The 23,077-nt window shown below is 38.7% G+C and overlaps 1 protein-coding gene across 3 annotated transcripts in view; it reads right to left on the bottom strand.

Moving 5' to 3' along the window:
• Vha44 (V-type proton ATPase subunit Vha44) overlaps positions 1–23,077 on the bottom strand; it is a 249,734-nt gene that overhangs the window by 194,969 nt on the left and 31,688 nt on the right. For all 3 annotated transcript variants that reach the window (XM_090381677.1, XM_090381676.1, XM_090381678.1), the window contains exons 3-4: positions 20,138–20,205; positions 12,916–13,001 (exon numbers count right to left, since the gene is read on the bottom strand). In XM_090381677.1, the coding sequence (XP_090237803.1) occupies positions 12,916–13,001; positions 20,138–20,205 (154 nt within the window). The remainder of the gene's footprint in view (positions 1–12,915; positions 13,002–20,137; positions 20,206–23,077) is intronic.

The raw sequence follows: 23,077 nt of genomic DNA on the forward strand, positions 1-23,077 counted from the left end.
TTCTAAGTTCTGCCGTGACACGATTAATTTCTTTTTCTTTATCCTCAGAAGTGGTACAGTGTGATCTTACTCTGTCAAATAAAGCTTTTGCTACACTATTCTTGTATTGTCCAGCTTGTGCTGAATTGAAATGGGTGTATTGACCTCTACACATGGGTTTTTTAAAAACTGATGTCTTAAGTCTAAAACCCACCCTGGAGATCAATACATCCAAAAATGACCACCCGTTTCCACCTCTGAGGTGAATTGTATAAATTGGGAGAAGCTATTAAGCCAGCAAACGGCATCACCCTCCCTCCCTCCCCTTCTGGACCAGGGCAAAGGTATCATCAACATATCTTCTCCAATTCCTAATAGGAAACGAACACCCACTAAAAACCCTACTTTCCAACTCCTCCATGGCCAAATTGGCCACGGTGGCACTAATGGGTGAGCCCATGGCAGTACCACGAACCTGCTTATACATAGTTCCTTGAAACAACATGGTAGTACTAGCCAGACATAATTCTACCCCGGTGCAAATGTCTTCCACACCGAGAAGTGATCTATTACCAAGGGAGGCATCCCTGGTCAATGCCATTTTTACACAATATACTGCATGACTAATAGGAATACATGTAAATAAAGATATAACGTCAAAAGAGATCATGCTCTCATCATCATTTATAGTCAAATTCCCCACAAAATTCACAAACTCTCTACTGTCTTTAACAACATATTCGGACTGCCCCACTATGGGTGCAATTAATTTAGCCAAGTACCCTGATAGCGCATAGGAAGGACTCCCTATAAATGAAACTATAGGTCTCAAGGGCACTTCTGCCTTATGAATTTTTGGCAGTCCGTAGAATCGCGGGAGTTGACTACCTGTAGTGTGTAATGACCAGTAAGTCTCCTTGGAAATCTTCTCCGTGTTCAACCAGGATTGTACCAGTTTATTGACTCGCCGTTCCAGCCCCACCAACGGGTTTCTCTGGATCACCTTATAAGTGTTATTATCTTGCAGAAGATCCAATGCCTTCTTATTATAATCTTCTGTATTCAGGACCACCGTTGATCGCCCTTTGTCTGCTGGTAAAACAACTATTCCTTTGTCTCTTCTCAATTCCTCTAGAGCTCTCTTTTGACTAAGGCTGAGATTCGGGGGTGCCTTCCTCACCTGACTCAACACTGCAGCTGACTTCACCTGGATTTCATTTGCTAAAGGCTCAGGAAACTTATTAATGGCCCGTTCAATACCCATTGCTATCTCCGCAATGGGGGGTTTCGAAGACACCAGAGTGAACTTGGGGCCTAAACTAAGGACTGCCTCCTGTTCTTTCGTGAGCTGTCTATTACTCAAATTTGAGTAATAGTATTACTGTTACTCTATTATATCAATGAGTAATAGTATAGTAATACTATTACTATTACTCTATTACATCAATGAGTAATAGTATAGTAATAGTATTACTCAAATTTGAGTAATACTATTACTCAGCCTTAGTCAAAAGAGAGCTCTAGAGGAATTGAGAAGAGACAAAGGAATAGTTGTTTTACCAGCAGACAAAGGGAGATCAACGGTGGTCCTGAATACAGAAGATTATAATAAGAAGGCATTGGATCTTCTGCAAGATAATAACACTTATAAGGTGATCCAGAGAAACCCGTTGGTGGGGCTGGAACGGTGAGTCAATAAACTGGTACAATCCTGGTTGAACACGGAGAAGATTTCCAAGGAGACTTACTGGTCATTACACACTACAGGTAGTCAACTCCCGCGATTCTACGGACTGCCAAAAATTCATAAGGCAGAAGTGCCCTTGAGACCTATAGTTTCATTTATAGGGAGTCCTTCCTATGCGCTATCAGGGTACTTGGCTAAATTAATTGCACCCATAGTGGGGCAGTCCGAATATGTTGTTAAAGACAGTAGAGAGTTTGTGAATTTTGTGGGGAATTTGACTATAAATGATGATGGTGGCCGGTAGTACAAGTTGATGGTAAATTGTGCTCTCAAAAGTAACTTAAATTTAGTAAAAAATCTAGGTTATTACCCAATATGATAGATATCATCTTATAGTGGACGCCAAATGCCTTCCAATCATACGGGTCATGGATGCACTGGACTTAGAGCAGATAAAAAAAAAAAAGTAAAGTGCAGCCATTATCAACCCACTGCAGGATGGAAGCCTCCTCAACAATTCATGCTGAGGGAAATGGACCATAATCTGCCACGCTGGTCCAGTGCGGGTTGGCAGATCGACCGTATTCAGCAGTCAGGGGCTTGAACCCCGGTCTACTCAAAGAGCGTGTGCTACTGCACTCCCGCTCCGGCCCACTCGGCTACGGAGGCCAGAGATAAGTAACTTTTAATTTTAATTTGTGTTTGAACAATTTTGTTAAAGCCGAAGCAAACTACTGCCATTGTCTTGACCGGCTGAAGGTCACTAGTGTGAAGGTAGCTTTTTGGTCGCTATATTGCCTTCGGCAGTAGTTGCCCGCCTGCGACCACCTGTAGTTAACCCAATAGACTTAAACGTTACTGTTCTTCCTACAACTCTACTGCAGAACAGTAAACTGACTACCCTTCCCCAATTAATGCTTGATTTGTCATCTGCTGCTTATAGCTCTGCTTAATGGCTGGGAAAGTAAATGCACATCGTAGAGCTTCACTGCGTTCCTGCAGGCAACCGCACCAGTCCTCGGGGGAAGAAAACTCGGAGGGGGTTCCCTCTTCGATCGCGATGACTAAAAACAAAATTCGGACTGCGAAACAACAGGCTTCCGCGGCAAATGAACACAGCATACCTGCCGAGGACAACTCTCCCAGCGGCGACGATGCTGATTGTAATGGGGTGAACAGCGACTGTGATCCCGCAGCATCCACGAAGAGACTTCCTACCCTCAAGAAAAAGGTTCTCAAAAGACCAGACGCATCTGGCTCACTCCCCCCTAAACAATGGGAGGATGAAGAGGAATGGGATGAAATGCCGAATTTATTCAGCAAAAATTTTTCCAACCTGAAAATTATACACAAACTGAGGCGCAAAATGGAATACTGTCTCAGTAGCAAAAACAGCAACGTCACCAGGGCCGTATCATTACAAATTTCGCGCTGCTGGGGCTCTTTAGAGAAGAAGTTATATGAGGTCATTATAGAAAATGAACAGCTGAAGGCCACCAATGCCCAACTCCAACAAACTAATAAAACTCTATCTAAAGTAACTAAAAATCCAACTATAGCAGTTCTGAATACCGGGCTACCTTCCAACCAAGCTTCTGATGAAGATACTCGGCACCAGTTGTCTTATGCTGCCACGCTCAAACTACCTCAGATCCCCACCACACAGAACAAGCATATGCTGATTATAAAAGCTAGAGAAGGGTGCGACATCCCAGATAGCGATGGAGTGAAGGACACCGTCCTGAAGAAGATAAAACCAAAATTAGACAATCTCCAAATCAAGAACATTCGCAAAATTCGCGACAAAGGGATAATATTGGAAGCAGCCACTAAGTCAGATCTAGAACAGATCAAGTCTTGCGGCACAGCTGAAGATCTAACTCTTACCTTTGAAACCCCTAAACTCAGAGGACCAAGTTTAATTGTGTTTGATGTAGATGGCTCAATCCAGAAAGTTGACCTACTGGAGGAAGTATATAACAGAAATCTCTTTGAATCCATGAGCAAAGAAGAAGCCATTAAGAAGATGAAAATTCAATTTTCCACCAATACACGGACTTGCGGTCGACTTAATTGGGTTATAGAAGTGTCCCCCAGGATAAGGAGATTCCTACACAGCCAGGACAGAATTTTTCTGGGCTGGTCATCCCACAGATTCAGAGATTTTGTACCAGTCCTGAAATGCTACAAATGTCTTGGTTATGGGCACACCTCTGCTAAGTGTCTTAAAAAACAACCAATATGTGGGCATTGTGCTGAGGCAGGGCATCTCTACAAGGACTGTCCCAACAAAGCCTCACCTCTTAAATGCTCAAATTGCAAAATTAACAAACCCTACGATCACTCTGTGCGGGATGGAGCGTGCCTTGTATATAGAAGAGCAGCAGATATAGTACGCAATAAGACTAACTATGGAAAATAGGATGCTCAACCCCCCCCTCTCCCAGACTTCGTATAGCTCAAATCAATGGCCAAAAATCCATCTCAGTGGCAACACAGCTTCATCCCCTAATGGACGAGTTGAATCTAGACATTCTTCTCCTTCAGGAACCATACTGCGTCCGTGGAAGGGTCTCTGGTTACCCCCTGGCTTTCAGGAAAATCCAGACGACAAACCAATTGTGCCTCGCAGCTATCATCGTCCACAATCCAGACTTAGTATTAACACAGATAGAATCACTGTGCACTCCCAACCTAGCGGGGGCTACAATAGAAGGCAGCTTCGGCCGTATTGCGGTCCTAACAGCATACTTCCAATTTGGTACAGATATCCTTCCGCACATAGCTCGACTAGAACAAGCTCTTGACCTCCTGGAGAACACTGATGTCATCATAGCCGCAGATTCGAATGCTCGGTCAACACAATGGTTCAACACCTCTACCGATGCAAGAAGAGATATGTTAGATGAATTCATTGCCTCACGCAGCCTTGAAATCATCAACAGACCAGGACAACCAACCACCTACTCTTCGGGAACTGGAGAGTCTAACCTGGATATCACACTAACTACTTCTCTTCGCAATAGACTCCTCCATTGGCAGGTGCATGACACAGCCACTACTAGCGACCATCGCCTCATCACTTACAGTGTCACCGATTCTGCCCTCCCTCGTCAAGTGCCTATCCAGGATATTGTAAGATTCTCTACTAAAACAGCGAACTGGGACCAGTTTGACAATGTAATTCAAGATGCTCTTCATGACCCAGCTAGCAACTTCTACCAATCAATGAACAGTGCGCAGAAAACAGAATTTGTGCAGAGTCTGCTCCTCAAAGCTTCAGAGGCTTCCATGAAAAAATGTTCCAGGAAACCAAGATCTGTTCCATGGTGGTCGCAGGAACTCACTAACCTGCGCAATTCTCTGAAGTGCGCTCGGAAAGAATACCAACGCAAGAGAAGGACTGAACCTGCTCACATTGTAGAACAGTATAGAGACCGATTCAAAGCAGTCCGCCGTGAATATACTAACAAAATTTACCATGCCAAGCAAAGCTCCTGGCGTTCCCTTGTCGAGACTGAGGGGAACCGGAATCCGTGGGGTTTAGTCCACAAACTCGTGAGGAATAAGCTGGGATCCACGGATGTCATACACTCTGTCCGCTCTGATGACTCGTCTGAGACTACACACTGGGAAGATACAATCAACCGGATTCTGGATGAACTAATATATCAGGACAACACCAACTCTGACACTGACATCCACAGGAAGATAGCAGTACAAAATTCCAGTTTCCAGCCAGACAATATGGAGGAACCATTCACAGAGGAAGAAGTCGATGCAGCAATTAAAAAAATCAAAAAAGGTAAAGCTCCTGGTCTGGATTTTATTGAAGGCGAGACTGTGCAACGTCTCTGGGCCATAGCTCCAATGATACTTCTTCAGCTCTTCAACACCTGTCTGAATGAGGGTAACTTTCCATCATGTTGGAAGCACGCTAACCTGAGGCTCTTACCTAAGGATCCCACAGGTACCTCCAAGGCATATCGCCCGATTGCGCTGCTTCCCATTCTCGGCAAGGTTTTTGAGAGACTGCTGCTCTCCCGCTTCCAACCCCGATATGAAACCAGTGGTTTGGCATCCTCGCTTCAATTTGGATTCAAACAAGGGTGCTCCACAATTGATGCTCTATCTAAAACCCTCAAAGTTGCAGAACAGTCGGATGCAACTTATGTACTGGCAATCTTCATTGACTTCAAAGGAGCTTTTGACACAGTGTAGTGGCCGGGCGTTCTTCAGAGGGCCAGAGTCTCTAACTGTACTTGGAATTTCTACCACTGCCTCAAAAGCTACTTCTCTAACCGCAAGGTCAGCATCAAAACAAAATATCACTGTATCACCCGACATCTAACCCGAGGCTGTCCCCAGGGCTCCATCCTGGGGCCAGCTGTCTGGAATATGATACTCGACGACTGGCTCCTGAGGGACTACCCATACACTACTCAGCTTTCTTATGCCGACGACATGATTATTATCATTGAGGGCCCACCCGCGCCACCATAGAAACCCAGGCTACGGTTGTTCTCGCTGCTCTGTCCGTATGGGCCACGGAAAATAAACTCTCAGTCTCCACTGAGAAGAGCAAAACCCTCCTATTAAAAGGCAAACTGGACTTCTCCAGACCTCCTACCATACGTTTTAATGGCCGCCCACTGAAAAACTACCGATCAGTGAAGTACCTGGGAGTAATTTTGGACGACAGGAGAACTTTCATTTCTCATATCCAAGCTATCAAAGAAAAGATAAAAAATTACATCACTATGTTAGCACGCTTTACCCGCAAGGACTGGGGTCTTAAAGGACCAACTCAATGCCTTTTATACTCAGCAGTATTTATACCAATTGTCACATATGGAGCTGCAGTATGGTACCACCGAATGACCTTAGTGCATGTTTAACGTAAAATTCAGCAAATTCAACGACTTATGCTACTACAAATGACCCGCGCATGTAGAACGACATCAACTGCCGCCCTACAGCTACTAACAGGCCGCCTCCCTTTGGACCTCCACGTTGCTTTTATAGGACTTTCTCATGCCATCAAGAAGAATAAGGAAGCTGAATTCCTCACTATTCAAACCCGTACCGATACCGACATCAAAAAGGAACATAAACGTGTGTGGCTACAATTCATAAACTTATGGCAAAGCCGCTGGAATAACTCCACAACTGGTGCAACTACTAAACTTTTCCTTCCTGAGGTAACCTACATCAACAAGCAACGTTCCACTTGGTTCTTCCCTAACGTCTATGCTTCCTTCCTATTAACTGGCCACGGGTCCTTCAAGAGACGCCTTCTAGAGTTCGGCCTAGTCGAGGATGCCCTCTGTACCTGCGGAGAACCTGAAGACTGGGATCACGTGATGCACTCATGCAACGTATACTTAGATCTAAGAAACCAACTACTCCTAGACCTCCACACTACATCACTTCGGCCAGAAACCAAGTTATTGGAATCTAATGATGCCTTCCGTGCACTGACCAGTTATGCCAACGAGGTCTTTCGTCATCGCTGGCATCACCTGCAACTCCCGAACACTACTCCTGGATAACCTCCTCTAGACAGCAACTGATACCCAGCACCGGAAACTTCCAGACATGAAACTGCAAATGGCGGACAGCCCTGTCGACGCCGCTCCGTGATTCTTCATTGTGACGATCCTGGACTCTTTAATTTGAACTTTACCTATTCTCTTCTTCCTACCCACAGTCTTTCTTCAGGACTCCCACAACTGCACCTAGCACTCTTCCTGCTCTGTTTCGCCTGGGAGGATGCCTACGCTCTGTCATCCTCGCTACCTTGTCTGTCTTCCACTTTCCTGTCTCTTCTCCGCTATTTCCTTGGCCCTCCCCACTCTCGTTCCTGCAAGAGTGTGGACGGCCCGTCAGATGTCTTTTACTCCCTGGTCCGGCTCCTCGTGCCAGTGGACGGATGCTGGGAGGCTCCTTCCTGGTGATCGCACCTCCCAGTAACGAAGAGGCCAGTCAAACAACACAAACAACACACTACTCACACATAACCCACACTGACTGGCTTTGCTATGTTAACAGAGTATTTAACGCAGATTTGTGGGAAACCACGGGAACCGCATAACAAAAAACACTATGTCCACTATAAATGATGATGAGAGCATGATCTCTTTTGACGTTATATCTTTATTTACATGTATTCCTATTAGTCATGCAGTATATTGTGTAAAAATGGCATTGACCAGGGATGCCTCCCTTGGTAATAGATCACTTCTCGGTGTGGAAGACATTTGCACCGGGGTAGATTATGTCTGGCTTGTACTACCATGTTGTTTCAAGGAACTATGTATAAGCAGGTTCGCGGTACTGCCATGGGTTCACCCATTAGTGCCACCGTGGCCAATTTGGCCATGGAGGAGTTGGAAAGTAGGGTTTTTAGTGGGTGTTCGTTTCCTATTAGGAATTGGAGAAGATATGTTGATGATACCTTTGCCCTGGTCCAGAAGGGGAGGGAGGATGATGCCGTTTGCTGGCTTAATAGCTTCTCCCAATTTATACAATTCACCTCAGAGGTGGAAACGGGTGGTACCCTGTCATTTTTGGATGTATTGATCTCCAGGGTGGGTTTTAGACTTAAGACGTCAGTTTTTAAAAAACCCACGTGTAGAGGTCAATACACCCATTTCAATTCAGCACAAGCTGGACAATACAAGAATAGTGTAGCAAAAGCTTTATTTGACAGAGTAAGATCACACTGTGCCACTTCTGAGGATAAAGAAAAAGAAATTAATCGTGTCACGGCAGAACTTAGAAAGTGCGGATACCCCCAGAGGATCCTGGATAGATATAGTAGAGGAGTGTCCGAACGTAGGAAGTCGTTCTTTCCAGTAGCCACCGCATACATCCCCTACTATCCGGGCCTTACTGAACATCTGGTAAGAATTTTACGGGGTTATGGGGCACGCTGTGTACAGCTTCCCGGGCAGAGGCTGTGCACAGCTGTGTCTCAGGTCAAAGACCGCATACCAAAAGATCTTAGTAGTGGAGTGGTTTATAGAATAGAATGCCCGGATTGTGGGGAGTGTTATGTGGGGGAAACAAAACGACGGCTCAGGGATCGTCTGGGGGAACATTTAAATGCCATAAGAACCGCTGAATACAACAAGTCTGCTGTGGCCGAACATTTTTGGGAGAAGCAGCATCAAATCTCCCCGGAGGACGCTATTATTTTGGATCGTGCACATGGATACTGGGAGCGTAAATGGCTCGAGGGTTTACGGATTAGTTCATTCAGTAGGAATATCATGAATAGAGATAGAGGTATACGTATTAATCCTATCTTTGAAACAATTATATTAAGGTCGGATGAACGATCTTCTTTGCCACGTTCCTGAGACATTTCCGCTTCCAGTTCTGACCATGTGCCGATTGAACCACGTGGAGAAATACCACATGTGGAGGTACCGTGAGCCTGCTACTTAAGGAGATGTTGCAGGAAGTCATATCACTGTTGAAGAAGGGAGCTGACGCTCCCGAAAGCTTCAGGTTTTTAGCGCTTTTAATGTTTTATATTTTAGCAAATTTTATTGTAAATGATCTTTTATTACAGTTTTTAGCATTCTGCAATAGTTTATTGTAAATATTTTTGTGTAAAGATTGTAGTCATATTAAATTTTAAAATTTTATTCAATGGTCGGTGTATGAATTTATATATTTTTTAGACATGAGTTTTCCCGACCTCAGAGGCCTCTTTCAGGATATTAAGTGTAGTACCACACAGTTGGTACGTTTCTCTGGGGTTACTTCTACCCATATGCAGTACTTTGCATTTGTCAAGGTTAAACTTCAGTTGCCACTTCTTAGCCCATCTGCCCAAATTATCTAGATCCTGTTGCAGTAGCACACTGCCATTACTAACAACCCTGCCTACCTTTGTATCATCTGCAAACTTCGACATTAAGCCTGATATACCTTCATCAATATCATTGATAAATATACAAAACAACAGTGGACCTAACACCGAACACTGTGGGACTCCACTAATAACATTAGTCCAAGAAGAGCAGCACCCATTGATTACCACCCTCTGTCTTCTCGCACTTAACCATCCTTTTATCCATTGTAGCAACTTACCCTTAATACCATTCTGCTCCAATTTGTACAATAGTCTTCCATGCGCAACAGTGTCAAAAGCTTTCCTGAAATCCAAATATATGATATCAAAATTATTTTTTGCATCCAGTTCCTTTGTAACCACATCATAATATCCTATCAAATTTGTCAGACAAGACTTTCCCTTAACAAACCCATGCTGTGTCTGAATTATTGCTGCAGTCCTGTCTAGATGATCCTGCAATGCATCCTTAACCAGCAACTCCATTATTTTACACGGAACAGAAGTTAAACTAACTGGTCTGTAATTACTCGTGTCACCCTTCGATCCCCCTTTGTGAATTGGGGATACATTTGCACATCTCCAGTCCATGGAGATGTGCAAAGTAGATAAACACAAAGTTTTATTTTCCATGTAAGTGGAAAATCTTTTCACAATTGATGATTTAAGCTCCTCAACTGTGGTAAGAATTCCACTGAAATTATCATTTTGGATAGCTTTGTACAAAAATTAATTAAGAGTAAAAATTCTAGGGATTATCACTGAAGTGGTAGATTCTCTTTTACTAGCTTCATTAGTGATTTCTTCAAATGGACCTAGGAGTTGGATAATTTTTTCTACAAGACCCTATTGGTATGAACGAACTCAATGTTGGAATATTGTTATCCACAGCAAATGTTGCGAGAGCTTTTCGCTGTTCTGTGTTTCTTTCCAGCATGTAATACGTTGCATTCCGAGTGGATACATCTTGAATTAATTTATGCTTCTTTAAATTTAGCTGCTCCTCTATTTCCATTAATTTCTTAACTGCTGAAGCAGAATGACTGAAGTATTTTACAATATTTCTATTTATAGTAACAAAAGTCCTTACAGCCTGCTGGGCAAACATGGAGTCATTTACTGAAAGTTGTAATGTGTGTTTGAAAAATGATTGTGACTGTAAACCACTACCAGTGACACCAGCTACCATATTTGCTCCAGAATCTCACAGTAGGAGGAAGACTTTGCTTTTTGAGATCTTATATTCTTCTAGCACATTGTTCAACTCTTCACTGATCCATACAGGGATACAGATCGGTGAAAATGGAAGAATTCTTAGGACAGCCCTGTGTTGTTCAAACTCGTTTGAAAGCCAGTGGTTTATAATACTCAGAAATGGAGAATTATTTGTAGTAGCTGTCCAAATATCAATGGTTAAAAAAATGTTGGTGGCTTTATTAAGGAATGTTTGAAGTTTTGTTTTTACCTTCTGAAATATATCTGGCATGATTTTAATCAGTGAAATATTTTATACTTGGAATATTGTAATTTGGGCAAATTTTTTTTAACAGCCTTTGGAATTCAATGTCATGTGTTACAGAATATGGTTGAAGGTCAATAGCTATCATTTCTCCAATTAAATAATGGATCTCTTTGGACTTATGGTCATTAATATCCCAAAGCTGCTTCTTTGTTAATACTGCTTCTATAGTAGTTTGCACTTTAGCAGGAGGTTCACAATGGCACTGCTACTTCCTGAACATACAGCATATATTCTTTTCAACTTATCAGATGCTTCTGTTTCTTTTGATATTTCTTCTGGATGGAACATTTTGAGATGATTCACCATATTTGTGGTTGTAAATGTTTTGGCTGTTTTATCACCCCTTGATATGTTGGTATCACATAAATTACATATGCAAACAGTTTTGTCCTTTGGATTTATTGTAAAATACTTCCATTCCATAATGGTCACTTTGACAATTACTTAAATCCAGAGCTTTAGTGGAAGGTATACACCATATACCCTCTGAATTTTTTTAGATGAATAGCATATACCTTCTGGTTTTTGAAAGACTTGAAAAAACAAATATTATGAAAAAATATTTACTGAAAATTAAAAAATAAATTTATTTACTACAAGTATTGCCTACGAATTTGATTCGTAGGCGATACTTGTAGTTTTATGTGACTTCTATCCGACTGAAGCAAATTCGATTAATAAGCCAGTATACTCTCTGCTTTTCATAACATTCATAGAGTATACCTTCTGCTAATTTTATGACTACAGTACTGCTTAAATCTTAATAAAATTTAATCTGAAAAAATAATGAGGATTAGAAACACATCATGGATTAATAAGGTGCATTAATATGCAAACAAATTGAATATAGCATGGGGCGAAGGTAAAGAAACCTGACACAAGAACCACAGGAAACTAACCAATAACACGCATCATCTGCTTACCGAGAATGCAGCGAGAAACTGTGGTAGCGGCAAAGAATTTGTCTGGTAAATTTTCTGTGGTTTTCGTGTTGGCTTTCGTTCCAAATTTCCAGCATCTCCCTCGTAAATGACTTTTTCAAGTCCCAAGTTCGACAAAAATAGCCATGAATATGTATTATAACACTATTATTAATACTGCAAATAACAAAATATCACTTCAATTTACCTATAAAACCATTAAAAATCATTAAACTCATTGATGTCGAGTAGAAATGTCAAAGTCCTCAGTGCAGCCAAAAGTCTAGAATGGCAGCAATGTAGAAAGACTTAAGTAGAAAAAAAATTTTCATCCACGAGATGCAATTCCTCTTAACAGGTTCGAGCAAGATGGACAGACTATCGAAGTAGGAGTCACGTGACTACATTTACTGTCTGTGTGTATCAGGGAAGTGCTTCTGAGATGCAAAGGATGTATCGGTATCACTGGGATGCAAAAAATGCCCACCGGACGGTGGTCTAAAAGAACTAGTTACAGATATGTAACTAACTCTGTAATTGAACACTCTTAGACATGAATCATCATTGTAATATTCCATATATTAGTATTATTTAGTTGATATTTGACTATATGTACTGTAATTAAGCAATAGATAGCTTTTTCAGTAGGCTTCTGACTATTAAGGTGGGAAAGCATTGTAATGACTAATCGGGCAATTTTCTTATTGGTGAACCTCCAGTTCTGCTTCTCATTTTTCTTTTCATTTCTTTAATCATTCTTAAAATTTTTAAACATTAACATACAACTTAACAGATGATGAACAATTTACTTAAGTATGTATTATATAGTTTAAATAGTTAAATTAGACAAATCAGTACTCACAAGGCAAGCAAAATTTGTTTTTGCATTTACTAGTTTATGAAGTTTCTCTATGGTAAAAATAAGATTTCAAAACCAACATACCTCCAAGAACTTGTAAATTTTCTGCTAGTTTGTCTCTCTGGTCTTCTAAAACTTCACCTAAATAGCTAGCTAGTTTTCTAGTTACACTTCATGTAAAGAAAACAACAAATTTAGACAATATCTTAATATGTAAATGTCACAATAGAAATAATAATTAACAATAATCTGTTTTATTTAATTTTATTGATAACAAGATATACTACAGGCAATCAATAACAGTATACAGCAATACCCCACATAGCAGTGATAATTGGTACCGAAACTGTTCCGTGTTATGTGAAACCATGCTGATTGAGGTATAATTATAATGGGTTTTAATTGAATGCGTACCAGAGAAATAGTCTATAAACAAATTATAATAAATCTATAAACAATTTGCACTTGAAAGCCAATTAAAAGGATTTGAAAAAAAAAAATACAGTTTTGCAAAAATTTTATTAATGAAAAGGTAACATCATGGGAGATGAGAAAAAAGCTTCATTGTTTATTTAGGTATTTCAATAATAAAGTCTGGTGAAGTTATCTCTTCTTTTTCTCGGCATACAAGTCTTTGTAGAATTGAATTCCAACTTATAAAATTTGCCATATCTTGATGCTATGTTCAACATCTGGATCTCCATTCATAATCACCATGCAGGCAAAGTCAACCCCCCAGTAAAACTTTCTTCAATTCTTCTGTTGAAAATTATTTTGGTGCCACTTCAGTGTTATCCACTTCAGAATCGTTTTCCTCCTCTTCATATGCAGTTTGCTTGTCAATTTCAAGGAGAGCTGCATCATCTAAGTCATTTGCATGTGAGTCAATGCAGTCACATACGTTGGCAGTGTCCAAAGTTTTGAATCCCAAGTCTTTTCCAATCTTCAAAATTTCTTCGGAAATTGTCTGAATTTGTGATTCAAGACCAATGAAATCATTTGCCAAATGGGACAAAACATGCTGCCAAACAGAATGCATGTTGTTGGCAGTGATTTCTAGCCAAGATGCAAATATATTTTCGATCGTATTTAAAGAGGTAAAACTTAAACTGTGAAACGAAGAGTTTGAAAAGCTATTAATGTCTCCTCGTCAGGATGGAATTAAGAATACTGAACACTGTTGCACGTTACTGATGGCTGCCCACGGGGAGCTATTGGCACATGTGCATGTGAGACAATAGAGTTGGCAACGCAGCATATATGCAGAGTACATGTCTAGGCTATTGAATGAGTTTTAATATGTACAGTAAATTTTCAACTTAAACCTAATTGAAAACCGTGTTTTAGTGAAACCTGTGCTGTTTGGAGCTGTGCTAAGCGGGGTATTGCTGTATGTGGTTGCTGAACAGTAAACTGGGTTAACAAACCAATTCCAACAGTAATAGATTAATAGATTCCAAAGAGTAAAATTCTTACAATTAGAACTGATTGTTACAACTTCTTATGGGTACACAGAGAGAGAGAGAGAGAGAGAGAGAGAAATTTTGATTATTTAATTCTTGACAATAATCTCTCTCTCTCTCTCTCTCTCTCTCTCTCTCTCTCTCTCTCTCTCTCTCTCTGTCTCTCTCTCATATCTAGGTCATAAAGCCAAATAAGAAAAAAAATATATTTTAAAAACATTTATGTACATAGTTTTGAATTTTTAGCTTGCATACTATCCAGAAACCACCTGCAGAAGGGTAAACAAAGACATGCAGCAATTCACCAATAATTGCATTCCTGGCCAGATAATCTTGTATTACTGCCCTTGTGACATCACTAATCTAATTCATTTCAGCAGGGGAGGATAGTTCCCCGATTCCCTTTGCATAAAAAATTTTAAAAAAATGGTCTCATTATAGAAAAGCTACTATCCCACCCCCTTCTTTTCGAAGAGTTCATGGCAACATTTGAGGAAAACACCATTATGTCCTCTCCATACAAGCTAAATCTTTGGATATGATGTGGGGAAAATGCACTGGCTATTTCTGGCTATGGTCCTTAACTGCTTTCCAGCCTCCATGACCATTTGAACACCATCCATCCAAACATCAAACTCAAGCTTGAAACACGTTAGCAAGTGGCTCCCCATTCTGCACGTATCACTTTACAGGTCAAAATACTCTATCAACACAAAAGTGTATTGAAAACTCTACCAAGGTCCTTCTCTTCCGATCTACTTATCCCAAACTCTAAAGGGGGGATCCTAAATTACAGATCCTTTGGGGTCCTGCATATCTATAAAGGCACTGACTTCCAGACTAAGCTAGCTCACATCAGAACCACCTTCATTCATAATGGGTATGCACTACTGTTCATTGGTATATAATGGGTATGCACTACTGTTCATTGAAGCTCAGTGGCTTCCACCTTAGAAAGTTATAGAACTGACATTTGTGGTGTAACCTTGACACGAAAACACTACCACTGACAGAAGACTTGCTTCATGTCACAATGCCATTCATCTCTCAGATTAGTGATAAGATCACCTAGTTGGCTAGAAAGCACCAAGTCGTATATATTTTCTGCATCCAGAAATATCTGGCAACTCCTCAGAAATATCAGACTGTTCAAAAGGATCCGTGAACAAAAAACCCACATGCAACTTGGTAAAGTTACATTAGATCTGGTCCTGTATTTTGATGAAGCTAGACATCATTGGAATTTTGAAGAAATTGCAACACTTTCCAGGACTGTCATGGGATAAGGAGACATTAAAGAATGTTTTAGAACTCTCCTCAATACTATCAATAAGTGCTACCAATTAACATACGTTTAAAAGCAGAGTCTTGGCAAAAGCCCCTCTTACATCCCAGGCACTGATCGCCAAACAAAGCACAACAACAACAACAAAGCCAACTAGCTCGTTGAGTAGATCTAGCACAGACAACCGTACATCCCAAAATATTCATCAGAAACAGCAGAATTTCTTCATCTTCTTCAGCATGAGAAACACTTCTTCACTTCCCGTTTAGATCTGTACCATAAGTGGCCAGTTTTAAGGACAGTGATAAGGATCAATAATTACTACAATGATAACCATAACCATGAGGAATTCAAGTGAGATCTGTAATAATCCTGTAACCCTTTGTAGCATTAGCCATTTCAAATAACATATGTATTTGTTTATTGCTAACCTATGATCATTTCTTCACTTTGTTCATAAATACTTGCCCTTATTTAAATGATTCTGGTTTGTTTTAAGTGTTTTTTTTTTTTTTAAGTATATTGTCACTGATGAAGTAAAGCAGCAATAGTTTAGAGTTTACAAAACCTACACTTTAATTCAATTTTAATGCATTGGCCTTACTCAATCCATTCAAAGCCTTAAGCATCTCAATCATAACTCCTCGCAGGTACCTAGTCTCCAGACACTGCAATTTTCAGTACTGAAGACTTTCCTAGTAAGAGCATCCCTTTTTTCCCCCTCACTAATCTCGTTGCTCTTCTCACACCTGTTCCAACATATCCACATCATTCCTGAAATGAGACTTCAAGACCTATATGTAGTACTCAAGATGTGGCCTAACCATTGCCTTATACAATGGGACAATCACCTCCTTATACTTGCTAGCAAAATGCCTGTATATCATTGACAAAACTCCAGTGGACATGCCTAAATTACTGTGTACCTCACTGGCAAAAAACCAGCATTAAATTAATATGTAGCATGAAGCCACTTTTTCTGTTATTCCTTCATTGTTTTATGTTTAATTTCAATGCAATGCTTTTATTTTATAAAGTATTTTTATTTTTAATTATTTTTATTATATTTTTAAATTATTTTTATTTTATAAATTATAAAAATAAGAAGTATATTTAATTCCACTCTAACCAAAATGAAACTCTAACCCATATAAAATCATTATATTTATACCCTGAGTGATCACTGAATTATGACCACCACTATGAAAACTGAATGCGACCCGTACGAGAGTGCGCAGTCAGTCGACCTACGTAGCATAGATAACATGTCAGTGATTCAGTAGATAGTAAAATTCCGAGCGTGATGGGTAAAGAAAGGATTTATCGGACTTTGATAAAGGACAGATTGTGGGTGCTCGACGAGCTGGTGCCTTGATTTCCCAAACGGCTGAACTGGTGGGGTGATCGAGAACTGCTGTAGTTAAAGTGTACCGGGATCGGCATCAAATAGTCAAACAATGACCCGACAGCAAAACTGCAACGGTCAGCGAAAAGTTGATGTTAGAATTGGTATATTAAGTATATTAAGTATACTAATATACCATCATCAATATCATTTATAAATACAGAAAACAACAATGGACCCAACAATGCACCATGAGGGACTCCTCTAATAACATTAGTCCACGAAGAGCAGTGTCAATTGATTACCACTCTGTCTTCTCCCACTCAACCATCCCTTAATCCATAGAAGCAATTTGCCTCCAATGCCACACTGCTCCAATTTGTGTAGCAGTCTTCCACGTGCAACAGTATCAAAAGCCTTCCTAAGATGCAAATATATGATATCAAAGTTATTCTCTGCATCCAGTTCCTTTGTGACCACATCATCGTATCCAATCAAATTGGTCAGACAAGAATTCCCCTCAACAAAACCATGCTGTGTCTGAGCTACAACTGAAGTCTTATCTAGATGATCCTGCAGTGCTTCTTTAACCAGTGCCTCCATTAATTTCCCTGGAACAGATGTTAAACTAACAGGTCTATAATTACTTGTGTCACTCTTTGATTCTCCTTCGTGAATTGGGGTCACATTTGCACATCTCCAGTCCAAGGAAGCTCTCATAATTATGGCTAAAGGTTTGCTTATTTCCTTTGCTGCCTCCTTTAATATAACTGGATAGATCCCATCCTCCCCGGGTGCCTTTTTTTATGTTTATCTTCAACAATTTCTCCTCCACTTTCCTCTCGGTTATTACAAAATCATCTAGCTCACTGCCAGAGTTTAATTCACTTCTGGCATTCCCCTTCCTGAATAGCTCCTGATGTGTGAATGTAGATGAAAAATACTCATTTAGTTTGTTAGCCACCTGAGCAGGATCATCAACAGTTGAACCATCAATATCCAGTGGACCAATCTGATTTATCCCTTTCCTTCTAGAGTTTACATAGGTAAAGAACTCTTTGCTGTTTTTCTTTGCATCCTTTGCCTGCCTAATCTCCCTTGTGACTTGGTTGCAGGCCAGCTTATATCTATCATAGGCTTCCATGTCACCCATTAATTTATATGTATCCCATGCATTTTTCTTCTCTGCCACAGGTCTCATTAGTTCATCTGACATCCATTTAGGCCTAAACCTTGAACAATATTTCTTTGTTGGTATGCAAAGCCTAGTAGCTTCCTAGGTTAATTCTTTGAATGCCTCCCATTTTGAATTTGCTGTTGGTAACATCATCAGTTGGTCCCACCGTATAGAATTTAAATACTGTCTCAGACCATCGTAGTCACCTTTACAAAAGCAAAAACCCTTCCCTTTACCCCTGATGGTTGTTACCTCTTTGAGTAAATCCCACTTCAGCACACTGTGATCAAAACCGTAAATCCCACTTCAGCACACTATGATCAAAACTGTAAATCCTACTTCGGCACACTGTGATTTCTGTCTAAATGTAGGAAAGAAATGCAAAAAGAATGTACATTTGTATTTCTCTCTAAATGTAGTCAAACTATAAGCTTTTCTTTCTCACTTTTTTTCTTTTTTTATGTTACGTTTACCTTTTTCAGGCTGTCAGATGACACTATAATATCATTTACAATTTCTAGATTCTGGTATTGAAAATTTTTAACACTAGGTGCTGCTATCATATAACCTTATATTTAGATTTCATTTGCATGCCTTTTTTAGTTTTGGTTTGATTTGTATTTAGTTGTTTAACTGCAGTCAATTTATTTTGACCACTTTTTTCTTTATATATTTTTTACAATGTAAGTTTATTACTCTCATCCTTATCTTATACTTTCATATATGATTGCTTTATTTGTCATTATACTAAATATGCTATATGTCACTCAAAATTTCAGGTTTTTTTTCCACATTTGCAAAAAAAAAAAAGTGGGGGTTCAAATTAACACACCTTTCCCATAACATTGCCAGGTGGGAGGATGCATAATGTGTACATTTTTATAATATGCAAGAAATGGTGCCAAGTGACCACAGAAATACAGCTGTAGACATAGGAAACTTGGTTTAGTACAAATAGCTACAAAAATTAACACGGAAATGTAAATTATATAGCCACAAAAAAAATAACTATTGGTGCAATAAATAGACAGCCTTCAAAATTTATCCCTCACAAAGTGGAAACTGTTTCACAGCATTTTAAGTTTGGCTGGAGAGTCTGCTATTTTTCTCTTTAATTATGGTATTGGTTAAAATTAATTTAAATTAAAAAAACACTGCTTTTTGGAAGGCAAGCACTGTGAACTGCAGTTGATTAGAAAATTGAATTGAAGAACATAAATTTATTTTTTTTTAAATGAGGCCTCTCAGGCACACAAACATCTGCTAATGGATAACCCTTCTAAGGCATTTGGCTGTTGTTGTTGTTATTTTTGGTGCAAGGGCTGCTCAGGCCATATTGCCTATCAGTGATGTGGAAGATACTATGATGACTGTTTTGCGAACAGTCAGATACGATCATATAAGTTTATTCGTTTGAGAAAGGAGAGAAATTCTGTGGGGTTGGCACTGTTACCTATGACAGAGCTTCAAAGATTCTTTAAGATTAGATAGAAAACTGAATGAGAGTTGCAGGGCCCCACCATGGGAAGGCAGGAGCAGTGCCACTAGGTGACCAAGCAGCTGAGTTATTTAGTTAGTACTGTTAGAAACAGAAAGGTGGCATTCCTTTCTGGGCCTTTGCCTACTTCTTGTAATGCGAAAGTGCTACAGTAATTCATAAATAAAGAAAACGGTAGTTGGAACAAAATATAATTTGTTCAAAGGCTCTTTGGATATAACGCTTTTGGAATGCACAGAGCGTTTGACACCCGGGGCCAAGGCATTTGGAATGAATAACAATATTCTGGGGGGGGGGGGGGTACAGAGTACAACTCTCGGAGGGAGGATACCAAAAAATATGGTGCATAAACTATACTATAATGGGGGTCAACTGTATTACTAAATAACAGATGAATCAGAATAATAAAAGTTCTAATGTCAGTGATGTTGATCCTAGATACTCTAAATCACTTGCAGGTCATTCCATGGGGGGAAACAATTTTTATTTAAGATATTAAAAAAAAAACATGATGTCTATAAGTATAAAATAAACTCACCCTTCAACAAATATATCCAGCTTTCCAAGATCATCAGAGAGGCCAACTAACTGATCTAAGGTGCCGACCTGTAAACAAAAATAACTTCCAATTTCAATACAGCAGTAAGAAATCTTAAAGAACATTATAAACATTATAAAACACAAAAATTCTTACAGAAAACTTCAGCAACAGTGATTATATTTATTACAGTAAACCTCAAGTAAAATTTACTCCCAGGGGCTCACATCTGGTGAGTATGGGCTTGGCACACCCAGGATCCTGAGCTGGATATCATCATTCTTCTCTTTCTTGGTGATTCCTTTGTACTCTCTCTCTCTAAGTCCAAATTGCTAATGCCATGAAATCAGTGTATACAGTGTCATGAAACCTGCTTCAAAGCTGATCCACCTGACAAACAGTAAGCGTCATCATAATTTTCCAAATATTAGTTAGTTCAGTCCCTGAACATTTTCATAACATATCATTAACACAAATAGCAGTAGTTCAAGAAACTAACTGAGCTTTACTTTTTTGAAATCTAATTACAAACTATGCAGAATCTCTATACTTTAGTAATATTAAGTATAAGAGTCACTGAAATATATAGATATACAACTGCACACAACCTAAACAAATTTAACCAACTAGCTGGTGTGCTTGCTGTATTGTTTTTACACCAAAAACAATAACACTTATAATTATCTATAAATTGAAATATCTATTACAATTACATCAGGTGAATCCTCAGTATGATATTTACTTTTGATCTCTATCATTAATTTTTGATTGGCCATAAAAAAAAATAAAAATAAACACCTTTATGGCACATACCTTAAAAAAACATGTTGCTATGGTTGCTAATCTTCTAGAGAGTTTTGATGTTCATCTTTTTTTTTTACCACTGTATAGGTGAGAAGTTTTTTTTTAACAAGTCTTGTTTCTAATGATTTTTTGTTCATATTATAGAATATGATATCAGAATTAAGAATATACTTTTAGTTTCCCACTTTATTTTTTCCCATTTTAAACTATTTCTTGCGAGATTCCCTAAAAAAATTGATATAAAAGCACCATGCAGATTCTGTTGTTATAATTTTTGTGCACCCATGAGATGGTTAAACATACTTAATCATCTACTCCCATTTATTTAAACATACTTTAAATTTTGAGTGGAAAATATTCTTAAAAAGTGTATTTTGTAGATGGCAAAATCTAAACCTTAGAACTGAAAAAAAAAACTGTTTACAATTTTAATAATTTTAATGATTTTTCAATTCCTACTATTAGTTCACACTCTCCCTATATATATTTATATACCTTGTTCAAATTTTCAATCGTTAATAAAATACTTTTTATTCATCCACTCAAGTTCAAATAAATTTTTTTAAACTTGTAGGGGATGACACTTGATGTTAATACAGTTTTTTCAAATATTAATTCATTAATTAAATTTAATTAATTAATTTTAGTTTTATATGGGAGAAAAAATTTCTCTTATATAAGATATTTAGCAGGATATAAATTTAGGAATAAAATTGAAATCAACAGGCAGTAGCTCAATCGGTAAAATGCAAGGATTTCAGTATTTTTCACGTGAAGGTGAAGAATGCGAGTTCAATTCTTGCGAAAATCAATAATTTTTTGATAAATTTTTGTTATTCGTCCACTCAAGTTCAAATACATTTTTTTAAACTTGTAGTGGATGACACTTGATGTTAATACAGTTTTTTCAAATATTAATTCATTAATTAAATTTAATTAATTAATTTTAGTTTGATATGGGAGAAAAAAATTTCTCTTATATAAGATATTTAGCAGGATATAAATTTAGGAATAAATACTGTCAGTGGCGAAGCGTGTAGATCGCTGGAAAAAAATTTCTTTTTCAGATTCTTTTTTCATTCTGGGTTCTAGTCTGAGTCAAGGAGGGAACAAAATGGAAAATGAAACGTGAATAAAAATAATAGTCCAACCCCATATATAGAAAGGGAAATGGAAAATTGCAAGGAAATTCACTTTCTATTTTGCCACTTAATATTGTGATTCTGTCATATGTATATACATATTTATATTAATTGTAATTATTTAATAAAAAGTAACTAAAATAAAATTTTTCTTTGTTGACCTAAGTAGGAATTGACTTTAAAAATTTTTTTTTTATATTACTTGTTAAGTTTAAATGGTACCAATAAGCTTGGAAGTACTTAACCCTAGACCTAAATAGCATCAAAATGCTTTAAAATTTGCATCCAACTAAAAGGGTGAAAAATGCTGAACTATGGGATTAAATCAATCTTTTATCATGGCATCTTTAGAGGAAAGATTTAAACCATTTGTTGAATGGTTTAAACCTTGACTCTGTCTAAATAAGATGCAACAATGTAAACTGGACTAGAATTTATACTTCCATATGTTTATTTCATTATTTCAAAACTATTTCTCTTGGAACTATCTTTATGTATTGGCAATGTGTTGGCACTTCTCCAATTCAGAGGCATCTCCCCCGAGTCCAAAGGTGCCCTCATAATTAATCTCAATGGTTCAATACACTCCTGGCAGTCTCCCTCAAAACTACTGGATATATGCCATCAACTCTGGAGCCTTACTTGCCTCAAAAGTTTTTCTAATAAACAATCATATGTAATTATAAAATCACCAATTTTATATGGCTCAGCCTCACTCGTGTTTGCTTCTTGCCTCATTCACGTTTACTTCATGTTTGCTTCTTCCACACGAAGGGTCGTTTGTCAGTAAAGACCGATGAAAAGTACCTATTCAATTCATCCGCAACATCAGCTGGGTTATCTGAGACTTTCCCACACCCGGTGCACAAAGATCCTAACCTGATTAGCTTTCTTCTTTGTTGTATTCACATACATGAAAAATTCCTTGTCCCATTCTTTGCTCTCTTAGCCAATGCTTTCTCATATGCAGCCTTGGCCTCCTTAACCTTATACA

This window comes from Mastigoproctus giganteus, chromosome 9, assembly GCF_048544385.1.
Source record: "Mastigoproctus giganteus isolate SK-2022 chromosome 9, ASM4854438v1, whole genome shotgun sequence".
NCBI classification, from domain to species: Eukaryota; Metazoa; Arthropoda; class Arachnida; order Uropygi; family Thelyphonidae; genus Mastigoproctus; species Mastigoproctus giganteus.